Below are 26,710 nucleotides of genomic sequence, written 5' to 3'. Positions count from 1 at the left end.
GTAGCCCAGGACCCTCCCAACAACCTGGGGAAATGCAGACCCTTGGGTAGTGAGAGCCCCAAGGGCAGAAAGCTACCAAGGGAGTAAGTGTCCTACCACGGAGGGGATAGAAAGAGCCATCCGTACCTTAAAGAAAGGCTCCTGTCCCAGCTGTTATATTTATTCCATGTCTTCAGACCATGTCGATTTTTATTGGTGACTGGTTTGAGAAGCCAAAGCTTTGGGACTCACTGACGTTATGATTTGATGGCTCCCCCACGCATCTCCCTGGCCCCCAGCCTCGGTTTCATGGCTTGGGCGGCGGGTGGGTTTGTTAGCTTCTGTCTGACCTGCCACGACCCTTCACTTTCTCTCTTTATTCCATCCTGTCCTTTGCCTTCTACCCTCAGCTTCCCATTGCCAGGGCAGCCTCTGCCTCCCTGCTGCCTCAGTTACCCCATTTCTCCCTTACTCTCTACCTTTCCTTCCTCTTTCCACATCCATTTGAGCAAATATTGCCATCCAGGCACTCCCTTTCTCTTCCTCCCTAAACCAGGCAATTCAAGATCACGTGAAGATGTAGTAACACTACTTCCAATTGATGATAAGACCTGATAACAGCTGGGCTTTCTAGGCAAGAAAACAAAGTCTGGAATGAGAACCATGGCTGGCCCTTAGCAAGACTGTGAAGTTGTGTTTGGGAGCCCTCATGGGTCACCTTTAACATTCCTTATCCTTCTCTTGACTTTCCCATCCCTTCATACGTATCCCTTTGTGTCCCGTTCTTAGCTGAAAATTCATCCCCCTTACGGTGATAGCTAATAACAGATAAGACAGCATTTTAAAGCATATGATGTCACTAGGAATTTTGCAACAAGCCAGAAAAAAAAAAGAAAGGAATATTGATTTCATAATTAAATAAGTGGGAGAGCTTCTGAGTTCAGTTAAATAGGTTTCTTTACCATGTGACTTGTCAGAGGCTTCAATATGCTGCTGTGCACTGCAGCGTATAGTAAATCCTAAAGAGGGATGGAGTTTGCGGTGTTGCCCAGACTTCTTTGGTCAGAGAAGCTATTCTTCCATGGAGCCTCTTGTGGAGATTGTTTTAGAAATGCTGGTAAAGGCATTATCCTTCACCCAGAACAGGAACCTCTGAAAGATTAAAGTCTTCTGAACACATAGCAATCCCACTCAGGCACTCATAGAAGGATACTTTGGAACAGGAGGTCTCCATGTAGTCACCAAATCACACCCTTTGGCAGCTGCCTCCATGACAGGCCAGGCCTGGCTTAAATCTAATCCTGGATTCCATCTAAAAGACAAAGCCAGCTCAGTAAGCTCAGACCTGGCAACAGCCATGCATGACTTCAAACTCTCAAGGGCTTCTCTCTTCCCATTGAAAATAATAATAATAACTGTGATTGATATCACTTCCATGTTGTACAATTTAAGGAAGTATAATAAAGATAAAGAGGTTTGGGGTAATAGTGGACTAGCTAGCCTTCAGAAAATATACCCCTCCATTTAAGCATTTATTTTCACAATTTTAGCAATGTGACTAACCCTTGAACAGGGCTTTATTGTAATTGCCCATGTGACTAGCAATTACTTGTAACTGTTTCCAGGGAATTCTCTAGATGTTGTGTGAGGTCAACTACTTGCAGTGAGGCCTGTTTTTTTCCCTAAAGTGGAAAAAATGAAAAGATGCGTTATATATGCTACCCCTATCCTAAGAGAAATTGAGCAATGATTTCCTAAATATAGAGAATTGTCCTGCAAATATTCAGTTCATTATTTTAAGCACCTACAATATGCAAGTTATTCTGCTAGGTGCTTTGGGGAAACACAGGATTAAAAGGTGAGCAATTTGCCCCCATGGAACTTACAGACAGGGGGAGAAATAAAACACAACCATCACTGAGCCACAAGGAAGAAAGTGGTAAGTACCATAGGCATCAGAAGAAGATGACAGACTACAGGAGGGGGAAAGATTGCTTTCAACTAGCGGGGAGAATTTGTAGAGGACGTTATCTTTGAGCTGGACCCTGAAGGATCTGTAAATATGGCGTAGATTGGGGAAGGAGGAGTAGGAAGTTCTGACCTACAAGTCTGAGAGAGGAATGAAAGGATGGGGCACACCAGCCTTTACTGGGTGCCTCCCACCTGCCAGGTGTAGTGCTGTGGGATCTTTTATATTCTATGTCATTTCATCCTTATAATGATCGCACAAGGTAGATTTTGTTGAAGGTGAGAAAACCAAAGCTCAAAGAAGTATTTTATTAGATGAGGAAACTAAGACTCAGAGAAGCAAAGTCATTTGCTCTGAGACTCAGAGGTAGTGAGTTGTGATGTGGGACCTGAACCCAGGACAGTGGCATGCCCATTCCCTGCCCCCTTGGCTCCATTGTGGTTTGCTGTGCAAGTGGTATGGGGAACTGGACAGTTTAAATAGGCTGCAGTGTGAAGAAAGGCTTGATGGAGACCAGATCATGGGAAAGGTTTGAAGCATAGACTAAGAATGCGGGCATCACAGAGTGAACAACAGTGAGTTATTGAATGAAACAAGGACCGCTACTTGAACACTTTACTGTAAGAAGTTTATTTTAATATAACATATACTAATTTTTGGACACTGGACAAAATCATGACATTTTTGGAGAATTTGCCTTCCCCTCAGAGCCCTTTCCCTCCTCCCCCCCGCCCTCATCTTCAGGTGCCCTAGAAGCTAAACTGGAGCAGTGCCCTGGGCTCCTACCCCAAGCCAATCAGAATTTTACCCACTCATTCATTCCTTCCTTAGCCACTCATCTGATGACTCTCAGAATGTACCAGGCACTTGACTGGGTGCAGGGCCTGTGGGGATTAAAGATGGTCCTTCTCCTAAAGAACTCCCACTCTAGTGCAGGACACAGGCAGAGAGATGAGTAGTGTGGTGGGTAGAGCCGAGGTGCTGGGGGAGGCCAGTGGAAGGCATCTCGCTCAGCCTCAGGAAATGACGACAGGCTTCTCAGATGAGGTGATGTCTTCACTGCCTCCTTCCTGCTTCACAAGGTGACAGCCATCTCACGGGCCACCTGATACTAATGTGCTCACTTAGGAATAACTGAGTATCTGCTCTGTATGAGACATTTTGCTAGACCTGATAGATTAGTGAGCTTCACTCCTCCGAAGGACTGTTATTTCCTTCTTTAACAAGATGTTTCCAGGGATGCAAGCAATTGACTCTAGAGGGAGTCTTTTGGTGACTTCAGATCCCCCTACGTGGGCAGCCATCCCTTTATCTCCTCATGGGGTGATACTGCATATTTTTGGAAGAGTAATTTCCAATTTTTACTTAAAGTTAATACCCATAGTTTATTTCTTGTCTGCAGATACCCAAATTTCATACCATTCTCACTCTGGAAAATTCTCAATCAATTAAACTTGGCTTCCTTTCTAAAATTACTCTAAATGAAAATGTGGAAAGCTAGTTTAAAAGAAAACAAACTGTGTGATAAAACAGATGCATTAAAAGGAGAAGAGACCTTTCCACCAATGGCATTATGCAGAACTGCTAATTTCTGCTCTTTGGAGATAAACATTCATAGAGACATATAGGTAGGTAGGTAGAGAGAAAGCCCAATATCTTGCAAAGAAGCAATGTATGGGGAAAGTTGCCTGCATTGTATTGTCTCAAATTCATTGCCACTTAACAGAAGCCATTTGCAGAAAAATAATTTCTCCACTATTTAAAAAGTCAATCTTTGTTCATTTGTTTAAGAAAAAGAAAGATAGAAAAAGTTGTTGTAATATCAAGGGTAAAAATTGTAATGATCTTTTCCTTAATGAAATTAAGGCTTCTGTTTCACAGCAACCAACAGTCCTTTACCAAGCTGAGAAACTAATAATGTCTTACATGAATCATGGGGTCTTAAATTAGGCATGTGGCTGAGTTTTGAAAACCCCCATTATCTCAAAGAAACCAAAGCACCTTAAGGTCACGTAGTCTAGCCAGTCATTTGATGTTCTTAATTGCAGTGAAATATTCGAGTTCTTTTTCAAAAAGAAATTGAATTTTATAATACCATTTAACAGCATTTTCCATTGTCCAAGATGTATGGTCTGAAAATGTAATCCTAAAACAGGTCCTTGGTGTTATCTGTGGCCTTCATATTATATTTTAATCCTTGCTTAAGTGGATGAGACTGTGTTATACACACTGATGTATCAGGCAGGATAGGTTCAGCTCTATATAGCAGAAAATCCAGATTAACAGTGGCTTAAATCAGATGGAAGTTTATTTCTCTCTCAAGTAAAAGAGGTCCAGAGGCAGGCTGTACATGCCAGGTATAGAAGCTCCAGAGTAATTCAAGACCCAGGATCCTTCCATCCTTCCGCTCCACACTCCTCGTATATGACTTTCAACCTCAGGGGCACCTCGTGGTCCAAGATGGCTGCTGCTACAGCTCCAGCCATCACATCTGTATAGCAGGATGGAGGAAAGGCTAAAGTGATTTTCCCCAGCCGTTTTGTCTTCTTTGTAAAGAGCCTTCCCTTTAGACCCTCCCAGTAAAATCTCCCCAAAACTCAGTTATATGACTGCACCTAATTTCAAGGAAGCTTGGAAATGTAGATTGTTAAGCTGGCTGATTTGCTGTCCCCAATAATTTAGGTATTATGTCATTAGGAAATTAAAAGGGAATAGATATTGGATAGGCAACTTACAGTCTCTCCACTACAGAAAAAAATATCACTTTCATATAACTCTTTATTTATGGGGAAGACTGAGAACAGAGTGAGCTCTGTTAGGGATATTAAGAGCTCGTGTTAAGTTTGAGATGCCTATAGGACATCCAAATGGAGAGGTAGAGAAAGCAAGGATTTGGAGTCTGGAACTTGGGAGAGAAGACAGGGCTGTAGATGTAAATTTGAGAGTCATAAAATATGTGTCATTTAAAGCTATAGAACTAAATAAGAATACCTAGGTAATCAATAGGGAAGAGGAGCCAAGGAGTCCTGGGGACCTCAAAGTTTAGAGTTTGGGAAAAAGGGAGAGGGGTCAGCAAAGGAGACTGGGTGGGCAGAGAACTAGGAGAGAATGGTGCCCCAGAAGCCAAGTGAAGAACATGTTCCAAAGGAGGGCAGTGAAAAGATGATAGCATCAATGAATTGAACAATGAGATCAAAGAGTTGTAGTAGAAACATAAAGAGAGAGGGACGGAAAGTGAGATGCTTCAAGTCGGGAGTTTGGAAGTGGTGCAGTTATTGCTAGCTACAAGGTCTCGCCTCTAACCGCAGGAGCGTGTGGATGAGGTGAGCTGGAGGAAAGGGTCGCTGGAAGTGAGTAGGTTAGGGCAGTGAGGAGCCAAGTATTGCAGGGCTCACCCATGGAATGTTACCAAGGATGGTGACAGGAGTAATGGTAGAGAGAAAAATAGAGAACTGGGTTCCGATATCTTCGGGAATGAGGGAAGGGGGACTAGGAAGTCAGTTGGAGTAGAGGTGACAGAGGTTATCCCCTGTGTTTTAAAAGAGGGAGGAGAAACGGTCTAGACGTAGTGAGGAAGGGGCTGGAATGTGGGGCACTTGGAGAGAAAAGCAGCTGCCACTTTCAAAGGCCACAGGAGAAAAGGGGCGATCAGGAAATAGCCAAGTTTCAGTTGGGACAAAAAGGCAACGAGAATATTCAGAGGCAAGGTTAAGGACATAGGAGATTTACTGACAGCAGGGGTGGAAGGTTGAGTCAGGTCAGGGATTTTAAGAGCCACATGGTGATGAATGACCCAGAGGCTCTGCTGAAGTGAACAAGGATGTGGCGTGGGCTGGAACAACCTAACAATATTTTAGAAGTTCTTACTATCGCCTCTTTCTTGGGATTGGCCCCATGGGCAATTCGCAATGATAAAGTGGGGTCTATCTTGCTGGGAGACAGGAGCTCTGGGGAACCCCTTAAGTCCAGCTGGGAGTGGGGAAGGTTGGGAGAGGAAATCAGCCTTCCTCAACTCAGAGAGAGAGAGTTCAGTCCAGCACAGGATGAACTTTCCTACAGACATGGCAAAAGATACAATGGCCTGCCTCAGAAGGGAGTGAGTTCTTCTCTGGAGAAGCCAAGGAAGCTTCCATAAGAAGACTGTTCAAATAATGGACACCTTGGTGCCCCTCCCAGTCCCATGTCCAAGATTCTGTCCTGGTGCCTTTTATTAAGTGTGAAGCAGACATTGGTTTTCAGTCCACTTTTAAAATTAAATCTTCTGGAAACGTGATCTTGCATTTTGGTTAAGCTGCCACCAAGATTGTGGTAGATAGGTTCCTGGACCACAATATCTGAAATAAAAGTCTTGTGTAGTGTTTGATCTAGTTTACAGCCAAACTCTTTATTAGTGTAGTTAAATATGACAAATAGTACATTAGCTATTTCCTGTGGAATAGACCTTTAAAAGAACAACAACAACAAAAAAAACTATATTCTCATTTAGTTATAAATCCAAACCTCTACTACAGTAGAAATTTTAAATTGCAAATTATTTTTAACTATTCTTTTTTTATTTTAAAAACATTACATGCACACAGAAGTAAAAAGCAAACATTACATAAGGAAAGACAATAAAAATGAGTCTTTCTTTTACCCCAGATTCCATTCATTCCTTAGAGTTAACCACTTTTATCAGTTTTCTAACATAGTCATGTGCCACATAACAACATTTCAGTCAATGATGGACCACATATATAACAATGGTCCCATAAGATTAGTACCATGTAGCCTAGGTGTGTAGTAGGCTCTACCATCTAGGTTTGTGTAAATATGCTCTATCGTGTTCACACAACAATGAAATTGCCTAACAAAGCATTTCCCAAGCAATGCATGACTGTATTCTCTTGTTTTCCATACACTGTTGTATACCTGGCTTTTGTTTATTAATATATTTTGGAGATATTTCCATATCAGCACTTTTAGACTTTCCTCATTCTTTTTAGCAGCTGCATAGTATTTTGCTGTGTGGCTCTTCCATTATGGGTTCAATCAGCCCATTGATGAACATTTAGGATATTTCTATTTCTGTTTATCTAGTTATTACAACAACACCACATGAGCATCTTCTTTGCCCATACAATAAACTCTAGTGAGTACAAGATATATCATATAAAATAAAATTCTAGAAATAGAAATGCCAGATCAAGGATATACACATTTCAAACTTTGAAAGATTTTGCCAAATTTTCCTCCAAAGGAATTGCACGAATTTATGCTCCCACTAACAGTGAATGAGAGAGGCTCAAACAACAAATTTAAATAAGTCCTTTGAACAGAGATTCGAATTGACTTCATTACAAAGTAGACCAGCCTTTGTAATGTAACTACCTTCTAATTTTCTTGTTTTAGAAACCTGAATTTTTACCAAATTTGAGTTAAAGCCAGGGATACAGTTATGATCGAAGTCTGTCCTCTCTAAATTAAATGACAAGGCTATTCCTCCTACACAGACTATCCAATTTCCACCACAGCATGTGCCCTTGCATCAAGACCGTTGATATCCCTACAGAAAGTCTGAGACGTACACTGCAAGTTAACTTTCTACCTTTCAGTTAACAAATCGGGGAGCCCCTATTGTGCACAGACACCATTTCCAATACCATGTTATGTTTCATTCATTCCGGGTTTATGGTTTAACTCATTCAGTCCAACTTTCCGTAACCAAAAGATTTTTCTGATGCTCTCTGTAAGGCTGATCTTTATCCAAAAACCAAATGTATTTAACTCACCAGTTATTAACCACATTACTTTTTTAAAGATGTATTCTTAGAAGCATCTCCCTGGGACCGGATCTTAGGAAGACAGCAGCTTAGTGAGTGTTCATAACCAGATTAACCAACTGGTAACCAGCATCAGATCTGTCGGAAAGACCAAACCAGCTGTGTGGGTAAATCCACAGTCTTCCTGAAAACCGGGACCAAGGAAGTCTTCTGATTAGAATACATCCAGTGTTTCAAACTTCATTGCATCTTATTTTCATGATCTAAACTGCCAGCAGTAAAAGCAGAAAGATTGGACCTGGCAAGTAAGGCAGATTTTGCCACATTGCATATGTAGAAGGTGTTAAGTGGCAGCAGAAGGCAAATTATGGATGCTGCTTCTTGTCAATTTCTGACATTCCTAGAGCTGAAAATGTTAAGTTGCCTTCATCAGTCAAACTTGAATACCGTTATTATAAATTAATAATATAATTTCCCACCCCCATGAAGCTTTCTCTTTGAAAAAAAACAAGGAGGAGGTTATACCAGGAGGTTGGCATATTCAATTAAGCATGGTAAGTTTCTCTTTTGATTAAATCTGAAACAAACTGAATCATCTCATTTTAGTCATGGGCCACTAAGCCTTCGGTCACGTTTAGTTACGAACTCTCGGCATGCATCAGCACTTCTGTTGCAAACCCACATTTCAGATGAGATTTACAGGCACCAGTTTACGATGTTAAGTTGAGGATTCAAAAAAATAGAAAATAGGAACTCAAGTTAACTGACAATTCACAGACACATGAAATCCAGGTGACAAGAGATGATGTATATACATGATATAGTGGCTGCTACTGAATAAATGTTAGCCAAATCTAAAATCTTTCACTTTACATCAAGATAAATAATTGGGTAACATATAGGTTCATCATAAGAAAGAACTGTTTTGTTAAGTTCTGCTTTTTGTATATAAGTCAGAGTAACCATTCAACACATTTATTGAGCACCTACTTTTTGCCAGGTACTGTGAATAAATCAAAACTCTCCTCAAAAGCATATATTAATGTCACAATCCACTTGCAGAGAGACATACCCAAGATATGGGCTTTGACAAACTGACTCTGAACAGACCTTTTCCACCCATTAGATGGCAGTGGGGCTAGATGTTAGCAAGTCTTGGGATCTGAGACTTGCCTTCGTAAAGCCATTCTTGATTCATTTATCTCTTAGATGTCCACGGGGTGCAAGGGATGGGAACAAGAGGAAGACGTTCAAACGTTCTATTTGGCAGCTGGTATCTGGCTCAGAACTCCAAAGCTGACATCAGACAAACTCCTTTGAGAATTTCTTTGTGTGAACCATTGTGTCTGTGTATATAGGATAGAAATGTTCAGAAAAATAAGTTCCTAAAATAATAAGGCAGGTGACCTGAAATGAAAACATTAGCTCTCAAGCAGTGTCAGCCTCAGCTAAGGTCAGCAAATTGGCCCTTTTCCTGAAACATTGGATTTCTGCCACCTGATACCTGCTGCCAGTTTTTTGGTTTGTAAAATTCTAATTTTGCCTGAACTTGATTAAATTATCTTTTTAAAAAATAGAGTCTCAAAATAGACAAACATTAACTGTAAACACTGTTAGACTTTGGAAACTTAATCACAGCATTAACCAAATGAAAGTCTGGCCAGTTTCCTGCAGTGAGCTTCTGGTCCTTTCTTCTTTCTCTACCCCCAAAAGGAAAGTAAACTCTAAATAGAATTTCATACAGCAAGCACCCAAGTACCTCACACACTAACATCTCCTTCTTTGTTGTTTGTGTTAGTGTTGTTATATTCATAAACACTTACTGAGGATCAGCCTGAGAAGTAAGCACCAGGGACAACAGATGAAAAACAGCGTCCCCATCCATGAGGGGCCCACAGGCTAGTTGGGGAGAGGGTCAGTATAATGCCTCTGAGGCTCTGTGATAACTGCTGTGATAGGATAGGTATCGGGGTGCTGTGATAGAGGAAAGTACCAGGGTGCTGGTACCCCAGAGGCTGGGGTGTGAAGGGAAGGTGAGAGAGGGCAGCGCCAGCAGGAAACCTGCAGTCAAGAGAAAGCTTCCCAAGTTGAGAGAGACTTGACCATGATTACATGCAGAGAGGAAAGGAAAAGACTGAAGACTGAAGACGACTGATTAGGCAAAGTCCCTGGAGAGGCAAGAAATTGGAAGAAAGGACAAAATATTGGGCTTTAAGATATCAACTTTTGAAAAACATTGGAAATCTTCCAAAATATTTGCAAAAGCATCCTCATATTTCCAATGATAAGGTGACCCTGCTAGGAGAGATGATAGAACCAATTCACATGTGGACAGATCCATTCTTTATGGGTGGCTCCAAAGGTCATTCTTATGGAAAATTATTTTTAAAAGCGTTAATAAGGAAATCTGGCTGCTTCATTTCACACATGATTGGTTTGCCCACCACTTGAGATACAATTATATATATGTTCTCATTAATTACAGAAACTTGTCCTGTGATTATGCCTCTAAATATAATATAATGACAAATTATGTTAATCATCTTTATTATGTGGTTCATTCACAAAATATCTACTAAAGACACTTTACAAAATACTTTATTACAATACTAGTTTAATTTCCGTTAATATCAATGTGGTCTTATAATAAAGTTTTACATGATACTTTACAAAAATTAGAAAAAATAATTTAAATGACATACTTCAAAAATAGATTGAAGGATAAATAAACTCTGTGTTCTTGGTGTTTTTTGTTTAAGATGAAATTATTTTTGATGTTTGGCTTTTAAGAATAAAAATCGGGCCAGATTCCATTAGGTGAATAAGCTACTCCACAAAGACAGTTTGTAGAAGGGAAGAGGAGTTTATTCCATCAAGCTGCTAGGGTAGTGTCTTGTATCCTGGAACTTGCACTGTTCTCTGAGTTTCCCTGCCCTCCTGAGAAGGTCCCCACCATCAGAACACGAATCATAAGTCCTTGTTTCTTCTCTCTCTGGCCCCAGACTGTGAACTCTACAAGGGTACCAGCTGAATCTATCTTACTCACCAGACACTGCCTGGTACATAGCACAGGTTTGGTTAATATTTGCAGAATGGAAGATTGGTTGTGACTTGTACTGACTTGAAAGGAAGCTCAGGCTTCCCAGGGGAGCTGGGAGAGAGAGTTTCACTGCAAGTCAGTGAGTGCATATGATGTGCCCAGCATTATTCTAAGACATTTGTTGAGGGATACAAAGATGGTGGAGAGAAGGTCCCTTCCCCAGAGAAGCCTGCCCTCTGGTGGAGAAAGCAGACATATTGGCAGCAAACTAAAATGAGGGCTGTGACAGAGGTGTAGTCAAAGTGCCGTGAGAATGATGGATTTGCAGTTGGGCAGGAGATGTGTGGGTATCTGTAGAGAAAGCTTCAGGCTGGGCTTCAATAAAGCCTTGACAAATGAGGAACATCTTAAGAAAGAAGGAGCCGAAGCCCAGCTTTCCCTGCCCTGCTCTCTGCTGTGCTCACCGCACTTCCTCTTCTACGCAAAGGCTCCTATCAGCGCTCCCCTTGTCGCCCCAGCAATGTGCAGAAGGGGGACGACTGATGTGCCCTTCTGTCTCCCACCCCTGGAGTATGAACATCTGGTCTACCCCATTTTCGCCTATTCCCCTTCAGACAGTTCCTGGGGCTCCACATGGGGACCCTTAGCCTCACTGGGGCCACAGGCTTGTATGGACCTGAAAGAATTTACTTTAGGTCATTAGCGAGCAAGAAGCATGTTCAAGAGTGCTAACCTCACAAATGCAACGATTTATTGAGCACTGTGGGGCACTGGGGATACAGCAGTGAGCAAAACCAATGGAAATCCCTACCCTCATGGAGCTTGGCTGCTAGTGGAAAGCAACAGTAGTCAAGAGTAATAATGATATAGTGTATTAGATGGCGATAAATGCTTTAGAGAAAATAAGCTGGGGATAGGAAATGCTAGAGAGAGAGGTACAGATTTAAATAGGCTGCTCAGAAAGGCCTCGATGAGAAGGTGACATTTGAACAAATACTTGAAGAAGTTGAGAGTGAACCCTATGGATCTCTGAGGGAAGAACTTTCCAGGTAGAGGGACCAGCAAATGCCATGGCCCTGTGGTAGGACAGTGCACAGTATTTCCCAGAAACAGCAAGGAGGCCAGCGTGACTGGAGCAGAATAAGCTAGGAGAAGGGGAGGGGACAAGGCCTGGTGGTCGAGGTGAGCCTCATTGGTCATTGTAAAGACTCTGGCTTTCCCTTTGACTTGGGAAGCCACTGCAGGATTTGGCACAGAGAAGGGAGTGGCATGATCTGATTGACTGATCACTAAGGATGCTGAGATGAGACCAGCTGGGGGTGGGTAGACGGGTAAAAATGGAAGGGCGACCAGCTAGGAGACCAGCAGAATTGTTCCTGCCAGGCCTGATGCTGGTTGGGAATAAGGGGGGAGAAGTGGTCAGATTCTGAAATATTTTGAAAGTAGAGACAACAGATTTGCTCATGGATAGCATGTGGGGTGTGAAAGAGAGGAGCCCAGGATGTTTGACTTGAGTCTATGCTTCCAGGATAAAAAAGGCACGAAATAAACAGGAGGAAAGTTCAGGTGCACTTTTGCTTTTTAAGCTCCATGCCAAGCCATAAACTTCCAAGACAGAGACAGGAAAGGCGAAACTGAAAACACAAAAATAGATTCAAAAACACTATTTTCAAGTTTTCCCTTCTGTTTCATCTTTTTTCTTCTTCCAAACCAAGGTCTGTTCAGCGAGGTTGTGTCTCCAGATCTCCTTGGTCCAGTCTCTTCTGTATCACTGATGCTCAGAATGTTCTGTGGCAGCCAGAAGCTAATCTGATTACCAACCCAAAGGGTTCCTGTGTAATGCTGCCTGTTACAGGCTTGATGGCAAAGAGGTGAAGAAATTTCCAGGGGTTGTTTTAATTGATTAGCAGCAGAACAGCAGCAAAATTCATTTCTTTTGAGTGAACAGATCCTCCAAAGGCTATTTTGCAATGCACCTTGGGGCTTCTGTTTAAGTCAGACCCAATCTATGATTGGGTCAAAGATTTTGATTCCTGGTTGTTTTTCAAAATTTGTCCTTGTTCACATGAGGCCCTTATGCTTTGATCTTTTCCTTCCACACATTTCCCCACCACCCCCTCAACACACACTCTCCTGGGGACACTCAGCTGGCGTTCTTTGCAAATTTCAGACCCAGCTCAACTATATTAAAATTGTGCGCTAGGTTTTGACGTAGGTGCCTCACGATTTGAGCAGAGTTTGCTATTTTGAGATTTTAAGTGTACAAATATCAGTTGCTATATAAAAATTCAACGCTTTAAGGATTTACACCGCCACACAGTATATTTTTTAAGGTTGCCTTAAAACATGTTAAAAATCACTCCTTCCCACACTTTGAAAGTACTCAGAAATATCTTCATTGTCTCCCTGCAGGCACAAAGCTACAGTTGTTTCTTAGATCTGTCCCTCAGTGTCAACCTTTATGCCCGTGCAGAATCCATGCCTAAAAATAGTTTATCAAAGCAACGCCTCTACCGCCAAGGTCTCCTGCACCTGAGCCTGCTAAGCATCAATTCTATTTTGAAGTCAGTCTTTTTATTTTCAGTAATTTATGGAAAGAATGTAGTCATTCACTTCCGTAATAATAGCAACCCTTTCTGAGTAACAGTTCTCGAGCATTCACTCTATGTCCGAGGCCATCTAAATACCTGATGTGTGTTAACCCGTTGAGCTTTCCAACGCTTATATGAGATGAGTGTTCTTGTTATTCCCATTTTAAAATTCTGAGCCTGCGACACAGAGGAGTTAAAACCCTTGTGCATCAGGAAGTTCTTCTGAGCCACCCAAATCCATGTGCAGCGGCATCAGTTCTTCACCCGTAGTCAGCCCTCACAGGTGATGGGAGAAAGCTGATCACCATCTTTCCTTTTTAAGATTGCAAGGGTTTCAATGTTTAAAACACAGGAGGCCAGCCCCATCACCTTGACCTCCTCAGTTTCAGGAGATCTAAGGTGAGCCTTTTCCTATTTAGTTTTGGAACTGACTTTGGCAGGCTCACTGAAACTTGACCACCCATGCGACAAGGCCCCTGGGATGCTTAAACTGTGGGGTCTGGATGTGGCTATTCCCCAATCCTGCGGATGTGGACTCAGAAAAGAGAAGATGTCAACAGTTCTCCTAAAGCAACTCAGGGCCATGTCGCCCTTGACTCTACGCTTTTTGCCGGTTTGCTTTTCTTTTCCTCTTATTTATAGATGTCTTCCAATGCCAGGCGTTGTGATAAGCCCCTTACACACATTTTCTTACTTAAGCCTTGCATTTAACTCATGAGCCAATACCATTGGAATCCCTGTTCAACAGATGGGAAAACTGAAGCTCAGAAATAGTCAGGAACTGAGCGAAACTCACCCAGCAGAGTCAGTGAAGGAGGCAGGGCTTATCCCAGATCTACCTGCCTCTAAATCACATCCATTTAACCACAACACTGTGCTGTCCCCAACACACACACCCTGTGTGGTTTCTCCCCAGCTCGTGGCTTCAGGCTGAACAGGTCCCAAAGGTGCCATGCCTTCCTACCCCAAGGCACAGAGGTCACTTCGAGAACCACAGGTTCTGTGCTGGCTTCTGCCTCAGGGACCTGATGCTCACTCTTGTCCTGTTAGCCTCATCCTCACAGCTTTCCTCAAAAGGTGCCCTATGGGGACCCCAGGGGTGTCCATTGGCCTGGAAAGAGCACGCCTTGCTGTGTCAGGCTCTGCCCCACGACCCTCAAGGAGCACACGTGTGTGCTGAATTCTGAAGGTAGGCCTTCAACTGCTGCTTTTCTAGAAACTAATCTTTAAGGGAAAATCCTTTTAGGCTATGGAGCAGCCATTGTCAGCTCTCAGCCTGCAGGCTGGTAATCAGGTCAAGCTAATTGGGACAAAGGTTGAATTGAAGAAGGTGAAGAAGTGGGTGGAGAAGATAGCTCCCCAGCCAGCCTTTGCAGCTTTGCCTTGCTGCCCCTAGGGCTAAACTCCAAGAGAGAACAAATAAGGCCAATCCCTCCCACCTTTCAGTAGCGTAAAAAATCCAAGTGCTGCCGCGGTGGAAAAGTGGTAGCACACGATCTAGAAAACTCTCCCTGACCTGCGAAAATGTTTGAGAACCTACGAAATCCCAATTCTAGAATCATTTCCTACTCTATTCTCCCAGGTCTCCTTTAGAGAATTTGGGGAAACCAGCCCATGACGGACAGTGGCCAACAGTGTTCCGAAAGACGTTTCCCGGCAGAGAGAGTGGCCGAACCCTCCCATGCTTTTAGGTCCCTTTTGTGATCATTTCTCTCTGGTATACATCTAAGCTCTGAAAATAATCTTGTAACCACAAACAATGTGCAGTTAGCTGGTTTCTATCAAATACTTTCTCTGCCATGATTCATGACTTTGGGGCATTACTTGGATAGGGTTATTTCAGGTTTTATTTCCACAGGCTTATTTGTATCCTCTTCTAAATGCTGTCTTGCTTTGTTACTATTTTAAATATAATGTTAAAATAGCAATTATTGATCATGTTTATTTCATAGAGCTGCAGAATGCTCTAAGTTCAAAGACTGACCCTGAGACCACAGAACAGTTTTATTAGTAGAAGCATTATCTTCTATAAATGTTTCAGAACCTCCTGTTTCCTCTTCTGGGCTTTTCCAGCAGATGATTTGAGGACTTCTTGGAGTTGCCTTCCAGAAGAAGTGCCTCTCTTTAGGCTTAAGGCTGTAGAGTACTGAGAACCCTGCTTCATTATCTGTCTAACTGGTTCCCAAATAAGACTAGGTTTGGCAGCCAGGAAAGTGTCTCGTATCGATGCTGCCCGGGCAGGCTCCAGACAGTCACAGCCCCATGCCTACCTCCTCCATCCTTGAATTTCTTCTATTTCTCTCCTGTCTCTTTCCTTTGTTATTCACTCTTACCTACTCCTTCTCCTAATCTCTAAGCTTTCTTTCTTTTCCCTTTTTCTTACCAGAGTTTCCTTTGGAGGTTAAATAGAAACAGCCAAATTCAAAATACCTCCCAGCATGGTGAACCTAATGCTGACCTTCACCCTCCCTCCAGGATGGACACCGTGCCCATCACCTCATCCTTCCCTGCTCATTCCTTATGAAGCCCAAGCCACATGCTGATCTCCCTTTCTCCGTGCAGTGTTTCCCTTCCTACTTCCTTTGAGAGTGTACCCTATGGTGCACGTTCATTGCCTGGACTAAGGCACTGTCATCCTAGAGGCTGCCTTTGTGGTAGCAAGGTGTCTAGGTTTACGACGATTGGAGCTTGTGAGCAGAAAGGGCTCTGTCCTGTGTCACCTTCACCATTGGCATCAACTGGTCCCACTCTAGTTTACAGCTTCTGTCACTCCCAACCAGTCGCACAAGTCACCACCATGAGCACACCCCATGATTTCCATCCACAAGGAGGGAAGAGTAAGTGGATGCCAACCCGCCATGTCCTGTCCTGGGAGAAGAGACTCTCCAAGAGAAACATTTTGGGTTTTGATTTGGTTTGGTTTGGTTTGGGTTTAACTAGAAAAGTAGAATGAGATCCCCTGTTCATACGCTGCTGGAGAACCCAGCCAACAACAAAGGCCTAGTGGGAACATGGTGGGGGTGTGGTGTTTTGAGGGACTCTTCATATCTGAATCCAGGCAATAATCAGTCAGTTGAAAATGAGGCTCCTTTGTAATTTGAATGTTACCAGGGGAAAAAAAGTGAAGGATTAAAGGAGAAAGAAAAATGTACTATGGTTCACTAATCTCTACACTTTTGCATGCTTTTTTTCTGTGCTTGTTGCATGCATTTACCCATTAATTATGTCAATAATGGAGATGAAATGAAGCGTTATACTTGTGGTACAGCTGTTTTAAATGATTACTTTGAGAATGGTATTTTTTCCAGCACCTTTCCCTAGGCATCTCATCACTGACAGACCTCACTTGCTGTGCTCAGTTGATCATTCTTTGTCCTAAATCCCCAAATGGAATCAGTTGCCTCCCTGATGCTTTCATTGCAGCTGACTCAGCTAATTCGGAAAGCTGTGCTGCATGCTCCCAACTCGTTTAGAAATTGCAGTGTGGATTAAAATAAATGTTTGAAAACCCAAGTCAAATCAAGGGACACCGGGGCTTGGCTTTCCATTGTCAAAAGCCAATTCTGGGATGAGCATGAGAGAGACAGAGCAGCTCTGTTTCTCTGGACCTGTTTTGGATCTCAGCAGTAGGGGAAGTTTTAGTGATGATTGATAATTGGGAGGGAGGGAAGAGGTCCAAGTTCAACCTTTCATCTGCCGTCCGGCGGTTTGAGATTCTCAGTAGAGAACTGGGCTGGAGAATCCCCAAAGGTAAGGAAGTAGCCTTCATGCAGGTCATAGGGCATTTGGGTTGGACAGAAAGGAGCGGTCACTGCTATTGTGCAGCATAACTCAGGGAGCCACGTGCCTGCTTTGCCGTGCTTCACTGTTTGCCATGAGGCCCTCTCTTTATCTTCCTCCTCATCCTCTCTCCTTTCTACCATTTTCTCTTGCTTCAGGGAGGTTCAGAGAAAAGGCTTCAATTCTCCACAAGATCGCCAAGAAGAAATGCCAGGTGGATGAGAACGAGAGGCAGAATGGGGCTGCCAATCACGTGGGTGAGTGCAGAGAGACTTCATCCCACGCTTTGCCTGGAGTGCGTGGAGGGGAGCAGAGAGGCAGGACCCAGCGTGGGCACCCTTGACTCACGGCAGACACAGACCCTGCAGTCAGCCTTTTCCTGGGTGTTAGGAAGAGACCATTTCCCCTGGTGGGTAGAGGGCATGAATGGACACAGTATGTCACCTACTCGAGGGAAATTCCAAGAAGAGTGAAATGATTCTGTGAGGAACCTGAAATAAAACCAGCTCCTAACCAGGCATCTCCCTTGAAGAGTAGAAAATCATTTCATATCAGGGGTTCCACATGAAGAAGACACACACACACACACACATATACACACACACACACATTTGTCATTTAACATTTAACAAAAGGTGAGAGTACCCTTCTGAAATTCTTGCTGGTAACCAGATTTTATACCTATGACATTGCCTACACCACACCCACTAAATTACCAGATGGTTCACTTCGTCACTCCTAAAATGAGCTGCAGGTTCCCTGCGAGATGACACTGCCTCTCCTTTCCTAAGAACTCAGCAGTACTAGCCCCAGTCTCTTTTGGCTGACTTTTTATGAGCTCCTGTGTGACCAGATTATGACATTCAGGCATCTTATTTTAACTTGGAACGTGATGTTCCCCCTCTCCTGTCTGCAACTGTAATATATAGCTGACTAATTATAAATTCAAACTAAATTTAACCTAATCTGGATCTATGCTATAAACGATGCTATTGCCCAAGAAACTAAAATTATCTGCAGACAAAATTCAACAGTGTTGCACTCAAAATACGTGACATTCTTTAGAAGAGTTTCTGCCTCTCCTGTTATCCTGACTTCTAGCTCAGGGAAAATCTTTGGCCAAGAAACAGTCAAGATTCTGTTGGGTATGAAAAGAAAAACTTGAAGGAAATAAGCTAAAATGTTATATATTCTGCCTGGGAGGTTGTTTCTTCTCATCTGTTCATGTCTGTTTTGGACATCTTGACTACACCTTGGGACCCAGTGTTTCATGTTGCTAGGGTCAAGTTTGGCCACTGCAGGCTGATCCTAAAGTTGTATCACTTCAGCCAATAGACACCCAAAACACAGTTTTAATATTTCCCAAGGTACTTAGTATTTTTTAGTTTAACTGAAACAAGCATACTAGGATAAACTGGCGTAGCCACGCACGACAGAACATCATATACATAACCCTGTCACTATTAAAAACATGAAAAGATAAATTTGAGTTTGTATGGCTTTCCATATTTGAATATATTTATGCTTCTGTATTCCACAACTAAATACATAAATAAACATAAATGTTTCCCTGTGATTTCCAAAATTTGACCACTTCAAACCCAACAATATTTATGTAACTCTCAAATTATTTTCTAATATTTTACCTGTGATAGAAATGTTTAGTCCTTCTGAAGTTGCTAGAAAAAAACATTCTGATCCTCTGTGAGCAGCCTGATACTGCTCATATCTGATACTGAGGAGCATTCTGATACTCCTGGCAACCCTGACACTGAACCACACATTGTTTCCTGAAATCCACAACTTACCCAGCACAGCCAGAGGGCCTAGGAACCTTCTTATTTCCTCCCACTGAAGTCGTAGCAGACCTCGGTGGTGCCCAATCACTGATCACCTGGAGGTGCTCCTCTGAGCCCTGAAAACAAAAGTTCTAGTGCAAGGCAGGTACTGGAGTGAGGCTCAGAATAGTTTATGTTTCTTGCTTTATTGCTCTGTGCCAGACGCTGTGCTGAGGGCTCTACACGCATTTTCTTATTTAGCCTTTGGAGGCGTATGCTCTGATCGTATTGTTGTTGGTGGTGGTCCTAGTAGTGGGGACTAGTGTCATCATCACCTCAATTTCACAGATGAGGAAGCTGAATCTCAGAGAGGTTAACTCCATTGCTATGAGTCCCACAGCATAAGTAGAAGAGCCAGAGTGTGCACCCAGGCCTTCTGAGATGCCCAGTGTCAGAGTCCCAGTGCTTACCCATTACCCTAGAGTCACTTCTCAACTCAGAGGAAGACTTGAACCTGCACTTGCTGAGCCGTGGCTTCACTTGGGCCAAATGATACCTCTCATTCAGGAATGATACAGGCTTTTGCCTCTATTCCTCGCTCAGCTCTCCCTTGCCTTGCCTGCAATAGGAGGCCCAGGTGTGAAATGTGCTAAGTAGCATTCTCCAGGCATTATGAGAAAGCCGGGTTCCCGATCCTGCCCTCCCCATGGCCACCGAGGCACTGGCGGAATTGTCCCCTCACTGAGCCCGAGAGAATTAGAGGTGGAAGCAGTGGGCCTTAGAGGTCAACCAGTTGAACCCCTTCATTTCACTGATAAGGTTCCTGAAACCCAGAGGAAGCAAGGGGACTTGCCTAAGGTGACAGCCCAATAGTGGCAGAGCAAAGCCTAAGACCCAAGTCTCCTGAGGCCCTAGCAAACAAATATTCTCTCCAAAATATAGTACAAAAGAAAGGATCTTGCTATAAAAAAAATCTGAGGGGTGTGGTCCTGGTGTAAACAATAGTGTGTAGATTGGGTATGGTTTTGGTTTTAAAATGTCTGTGTTCATGTTCTTGAATGGCTAGTTGGTAAATTTGCCTAGTCTAGAGAACAGTGGAAGCTGATAAGACACTCAAGTTAAGACATCAAGCCAGAGTGAGGAAGCTAGAGAGCTAGTAAAGAGAGGAGGAGGGCTGAGCCATGCAAGAGAATCGTAAAAATCCTTGGCCATTTGGCGCAATCCCAGCCCTGGGCCTTATCACCCCTCAGAGACCACTGTCTTCTCCTTTGACCCAACATTTTATGATGTTCTTTCCAATATGGCTCTTACCCCTATTGACTCCATTTGCTTTCTTTGTGTGTGTCTAAATTACATCACAGAAAAAATCGAGCTCCCAAACAGCACCAGCACAGAAGTTGAAATGACGCCTCCCAGTGATGCTTCGGAACCCGTACAAAACGGAAATCTCTCCCACAGCATTGAAGCTGCAGAAGCCCAGGTATGGCTTTTTCCATTGCTCTTCTGGAAATTGTTCACTGTTCTTATTAATGTCCCAGCATAGCAGCACAGACCCTCGGAGCATTCTCCTCAGAGGCCCCAGCCCCCAGCTGGGCAGACACCAGGCAGAGTCATTCATCCTTGTGTCTATTTCCCAGCACCAGCCTAGGGCCCCACATGCATCGAGCTCTTCATTTATTGAATAAATACACATATTGTCTAAGCCACTGTTTCTCAGAATGAGATTGGATGACTCAAGCATCAATTCTCCTGGCGATAAAAATGCAGATCCCAGGCCATACCCTAGACCTGATGAAACAAAATCTCTGGGGAGCAGCACCCAGGAATCAGCATTTTAACTCACTTCCCAGGTGATTCTTAATAGATGATAAAGTTTAATAGCTGCTGCAGTCTTTAAGTCTTTAATCCTTTCTCTGTGTCTTTAAGGTCAAGGTTAAGTAACAGAGAAACCACAGTCATCATACTTCGGTTAGCCTCCTTTGGCCTTCCCTGTTCCTGCAGTTGAAATTAGTCAATACACTCTGGCCCAGTCCCCCGTTCAATGGTGCAACCAACACACAGCTGTTTGATCTAATAGTTATAATACTTAACATTTACACGCACGATGTGCCACAGATTTGGGGCTAGACACTTTACATATGTTAGCACCTTTAAACCTCACAGCCGAAGGTATAGACATTTAGCGTCTCCATTTTATCGCTAAGGAAGCTAAAAATTAGCAAGATGAAGTAGTTAATCAAGATTACCCAGCTTGTAGGTAGCAGGGCTCAGATTTGATCTTGGGCCTGTCAAAATCCAGCGCCTGTACTAGATCCACCACACAGCACTGCCTCTGGACCACAGTTGCTCAAAAAGGTAGGCAGAACCAGAAAGTAGGGGGTGCTTGTTAGAGTTCTGGATCTCCTCCTCATCAACTGAATCGGAATTTCTAAGGCGTAGAGCCCCAACGCACAGTTTAATCAGGCACCCTAGGTCAGTGTTTCTCAAACTTTAATGTGCTTATGAATTTCCTGGGAGATCATGTTAAAATTCAGATTCTGATTTGTCAGATCTGGAGTGGAGCCAGAGTCTGCAATTCTCATGAGCCCTCAGGTGATTCTGATGCTGCTCATCCGTGGCCACACTTTGAGTAGCACTACCTTAGCGTTTGTGACCCACTGCTCTAGACAGAATTTTCCCAGTGAGCTGAAAAGTTATCTAGTGCCCACAAATAGAAGCCAGACTACAGCGAATCTATCTCAGCACTCTCTTCTCCTTTACACCAGGATATACTCTGCAATCAAGGGAGTCTGCACTTCTTAGAACAAAACATGCTAATTGTTGCTTGTTGCCCTTATTCCCTACAGAAACATGCAAGGAAGATTTCTTCGTTTAAAGGAAAGGGTAAAGATGTTGAGCACATTTGCATGTATCTGTTGACTATTTGTATGTCTTCTTTAGAAAAATAACTATTCAGGTCCTTTACCCATTTTTAATCAGGTTATTTGTTTTTTTTTGCTATTGAGTTGTATGGCTTCCTTATATATTTTGGATATATACTCTTTATCAGGTATACAGCTTGCAAATGTTTTCTCCCATTCCATAGGTGGTCTTTGCATTTGTTGATGGTTTTCTTTGCTGTGCTTTTCACAAGGTATACTTGTATCGGATCATCACGTGGTACACCTTAAATGTATATCACTTTTGTCTATTACACCTCAGTAAAGCTGGAAAAAAATAAAGGGAAGGATAAAGAAACAGCAGCTCCTTCTGCCCTTGTCTCCTCTGCCTTCTAGGCTCTCGCCCTCCTGCCCAGAGCCCTGTGGTCCCTTCGCATTAGCTCAAGGGTGAGCAGGCAGAGTGGCTTATGTCCACATGGATAAGCAGCATGTGGCAGCAGGAGGCAGGCCCCGAGGACATCTGGCTGCCCTTGGGGATGGCACAGTCACAGGTGTGCAGAGGGCAGCCTAGTCATCCTGCCTCTCCATCTGGCTGGCAGAGGGACAGCTGTTCTCCCCACAAGGGAACACCTTGCTGCAGGGGAGTGAGAGTCCCGTCTGACCCCTCTCTGAGCAGAGTTATGCCCCCAGGTGTCACACAGGGAAACAGGACAGCTTTGTGCATCACCCTGATACGCAGAGAGCTCAAGGGCGAACAGGCCTTCCAAGAGCCGCCCCACCAGCTGGCTGCAGGACAGCCTGGTGGGGAAGCCCAGATCCACCAGGAGCACATTACCTAGCCTCACTTTAGCACAGTACAGATAATAATAGTACCTGCCTTATTAGGGTTATTAGGAGAGTGACATGAGATAACGTGCATTAAGCACTTAGCACAGAGCTAAACTCTGCTATTTATATTATTATGTGTCCATACTTACCATTTAAACACCATTCAAGGTGTCTCTTCCCTGAAGAAGCTCAATGTAGGTAAAATGAAAATGAAATATAGGGACCGGCCCAGTGGTGTAGTGGTTAAGTTCGTGTGCTCCCCTTTGGCGGCCGGAGTTCGCAGATTCGGATCCCAGGCACAGACCTATGCACTGCTCAGCAAGCCATGCCGGGGCAACGTCCCATGTACAAAATAGAAGAAGACTGGCCACAGATGTTAGTTTAGGGCCAATCTTTCTCAAGCAAAAAGAGGAAGATTGTCAACTGATGTTAGCTCAAGGCCAATCTTCCTCAGCAAAAAATAAATAATAAAAACATCCATTAAAAAAATGAAATATATATATATTGTTTGGAGGTATTTAGAGTATAATAAGTAAATAAATAAACATTTGTAGTAGGTAAATAATTATGGCCCAGTGTGATCATGGAGGTCTGTACAAAGTTCTCTGGGAGCCTGCCAGAGGAAGAAATTGACCCTGGCAAGGGAAAGTGTAAAAGCTTCCTAGAAGAGGTAACATTTGAGTTGGGTGTTGGTGGGTGAGTAGGAGTTTGTCGCTCAGAGAAGGAGGAGATGGCCAAGATGACAACATATGCAAAGGGGAAAAACCTTAAGAGGGAAATTCATGTTTAGTGATTGATGAGAAAGCCAGTGGAACTGGAGAGTGAAATATAAGGTGAGAATTGAGGAGAGATCCACTCAGAAAGGTCAATTGGGCTGAAATTCTTCAACTGTTCAATCAGAAAATCTTTAGTGTTCATCTAATATGTGTCAGGTGAGGTGCTGGGCACTGGAGATGCCCACGTGTTCTAGCAGAGCAGAGAGACTGCAAATATACACCAAGATGTAATTATAGATGGCCATAAGGGCCATGAAGAAAACAAAGCACGGTGACATGATGGAGGGCGAGTGGAGAGGCCCCTTCATGTTGGGAGATGAGGGAAGGCTTCACTAAGGAAGTGCATTTGAACTGAGGCTCAACTTAAGAAGGAGCCAGCCAAGGGAACAGCACCCACAAAGGCAGAAATGAGCTTGGCTTGTTTGAGGAACAGAAAAGTCAGTGTGGCTGGCGAGTGGGGACCGATGGGAGGGAGGATGGTGGCAAGGAGTTGGACAGGAGAGCCAAGCAGAGCTGGCCCGCCTTGTAGACCATGATAAGAAAGTTGACTTTCTTCTAGAGCAGCAACAAGCCATTGGAGGTTCCCTGATGTGATTTTCGCTTGTGAAAGATCCCTGGGGCTGCAATGTGGAGATTGGATTTGTGGCAAGAAGTTGTATAGCAATAGTGGGGCAAAGAGGTCGCTGCAGGAGTTGAGGCACAGAGCTGATGGTGGCACGGACCAGTGCAGTAGATGTGGAGGTGAGGAAAAGTATGTGGATCGTGAAGGGTGTTGTAGGCACTGCCGAGCAGTCTGACTTCACTCTCTTGGGAGTAGGGAGCCATGGAGGGTTTAAAGGGTGCAGTGGCAGCATCAGATTTGTGTGCTAGGAAGATAGCTCATTCAAAATGGTCAAGAAGGGGCCAGAGTGGATGACTGGATTCAGGGCAGTGAGCTAAGAGCTTCACGGTTCGAGGATCAGCAAACTGTGATTCATGGCCAAATCTGGCCTGCAGCCTGTTTTTGTATGACCCATGAGCCGTGAATGTTTTTACATTTTTCAAGGTTTTTTTTTAAATGCAGCAGCAGCATATGTGACAGAAACCATATGGCCCACAAAGCCTAAAATATTTACTGTCTGGCCCTTTACAGGAGAAGTTTGCCCACCCCTAGTTTAGACCATCTGCAGTCTTTCAAAAAAAACAAAGAAAAAGAATGAGGAAGCTCTTCATGCACTGATATGGAATGATCTTCAATATATGTTGTTAAGTGAAAAAGGCAACATGCCAAATTACACCCAGCATACTATATTTGTGTAAGAGAAAAAAAGGAGAGAAATAATAATATATAAGCATTTGCTTGGGAAGAAACTGGTCATTGCTGATCACCTCCAGCACAGGAGCCTGGGTGATGGGGAAGTGGGGTGAGAGGTAGCCTTCTGTATACATCTTTCAGTACATAGCCTTCTGTAGCTTTTGAATTTTGAACCAGTTAACTATATTACCTATTCAAAAACAAATGCATCAACTAAAAATAATAGTGTGTTATATTAAAACAGAAGGAGTATGCGTTAGTCATTTAGAGCAGAGTCTCCAGAGACAGACCACATGAGTTCAAATCCCAGATCTGCCACTGACCAGCTGTGTGACTTTGGACAAGCTACTTAACCTCTCTGTTCTCCATTTTCTTTCTCTGTGAAATGGGGGATAGTAAGAGCATCGTTGTGAGAATAGAATGCTCTTAAAACAGTTCTTGGCACATAGTCAGCACTGAATAGGTGTTTGCTATTATTACCAGTGCTTAGTAAAACTTTTTTTAAATGGTTAAGTAGCCCAGATGACAAGGCCTTAGACCAAGCATTAGCTGTGGTGTGGATGGCAATGGCTGGAGTTGAGAGCTGTTTCTGAGGCAGAATTGAGACGATTTGGTAATAAATTGGGCATAGAGAGTGAACAAGAAAAGCAAGTTGTAGATGATGCTGAGGTGTCCAGGCTGGAAAGACCGGGCAACGGGGTAAATGAGGGCTATGACTCCAGAGTCAGAAAAAAGACGTGAAATTGGAATGCTCAGGCCCCCTGAAGCACAGTGTCACAGAAATGCTTCAGTACCTCTTTATTGTGTTAGTTTTATTTCTTTCTCAGTTATATTTTTCTCAAGCTACATGAAGAATAGGTGTGCATCCCAACTTCGTTAATGGAAATGATGAGCCCCACGCACCACACACTCATCGCTAGTATTCTCCCGAGAGGTTAGCCTGTGTCTTGTAATTAACCTGCTGTTTTAAAAACCCCATTTATGGGGCCGGCCTGGCAGCACAAGCGGTTAAGTGTGCGCGCTCCGCTGCGGCGGCCCGGGGTTTGCAGGTTCAGATCCCAGGCACGCACCAACACATCACTTGTCAAGCCATGCTGTGGCGGCGTCCCATATAAAGTGGAGGAAGATGGGCACGGATGTTAGCCCAGGGCCAGTCTTCCTCAGCAAAAAGAGGAGGATGGGCGTGGGGTGTTAGCTCAGGGCCGATCTTCCTCACAAAAAAAAAAAAAACCCTATTTACAAGTGAACTCATTTTGCATTGACACCTCATCTCTGAGAGCTTTCTTCAGTACAGACTTGACCCTGGCCACGAAGAGCACTTTAAAATATTCTCTCTCACAGAGGAAGGCCCTTTGCAGGAGGTTTTTTGCTTCCCTTGTATATTCTGTGGAACTGAGAAATAATTTGACTTTTTAAACGACTTAGTGCTAATTATCTTCTCTTAATGATGGCTGACACAACACCGTCGATCCTAACACGGAGAGAACTGATTAGAGCTGCCACCGAGAATTTACCAACCTTCCAGATTTTCAGTGTGGGGAATTTATCCAGGTTTGAAAGACAATTCAAAGAAATATTCTCTCCCACCCAGAACCCAGTATTTTCTTACATTTTAATTTTGCCAGTCTAGACAACAGCCAGGCGGTTGCCCTTGGCTGGCTTGCTCCATGAAGCTCCTGCTTTGCTGACTCATAGTCCTTGGTGCATGACACATCAAAACCCCTTGAATACACGCTCACAGTGAGAGAGGAGAAGGGGAAACGCCTTGCAAATTTATTAGATTCTGAAAGCTGAAAATCTAACTTTGTTTTATTGTGTCCTACATTTCCATGTATTGTGAAATGGCTTTTTATACGTTGCAGCTTTTATTATATTTTGCCTCTAAAATTTCTCTGTGTCCTTATGGAAATCAGAATTGTCCTTGCTTTGGTTAAGAGTTGCCCAGATGCACCAGTGGCCAAACAGATTGATATAAGAAAATCACATCCCTAGGAAAAAGAGAAAAAAAAAAAAAAAATATATATATATATATAT

The 26,710-nt window shown here is 43.3% G+C and overlaps 1 protein-coding gene across 3 annotated transcripts in view; it reads left to right on the top strand.

The window, feature by feature from the left end:
* SLC24A2 (solute carrier family 24 member 2) overlaps window positions 1-26,710 on the top strand; it is a 244,763-nt gene that overhangs the window by 175,183 nt on the left and 42,870 nt on the right. For all 3 annotated transcript variants that reach the window (XM_087444672.1, XM_087444671.1, XM_087444670.1), the window contains 2 exons: window positions 17,280-17,378; window positions 20,261-20,379. In XM_087444672.1, the coding sequence (XP_087300798.1) occupies window positions 17,280-17,378; window positions 20,261-20,379 (218 nt within the window). The remainder of the gene's footprint in view (window positions 1-17,279; window positions 17,379-20,260; window positions 20,380-26,710) is intronic.

The sequence above is a fragment of the Ceratotherium simum genome, chromosome 20 (assembly GCF_057802395.1).
Source record: "Ceratotherium simum simum isolate JZ-2026a chromosome 20, ASM5780239v1, whole genome shotgun sequence".
NCBI lineage: Eukaryota > Metazoa > Chordata > Mammalia > Perissodactyla > Rhinocerotidae > Ceratotherium > Ceratotherium simum.
This window is presented reverse-complemented; position numbering and strand designations above follow the sequence as displayed.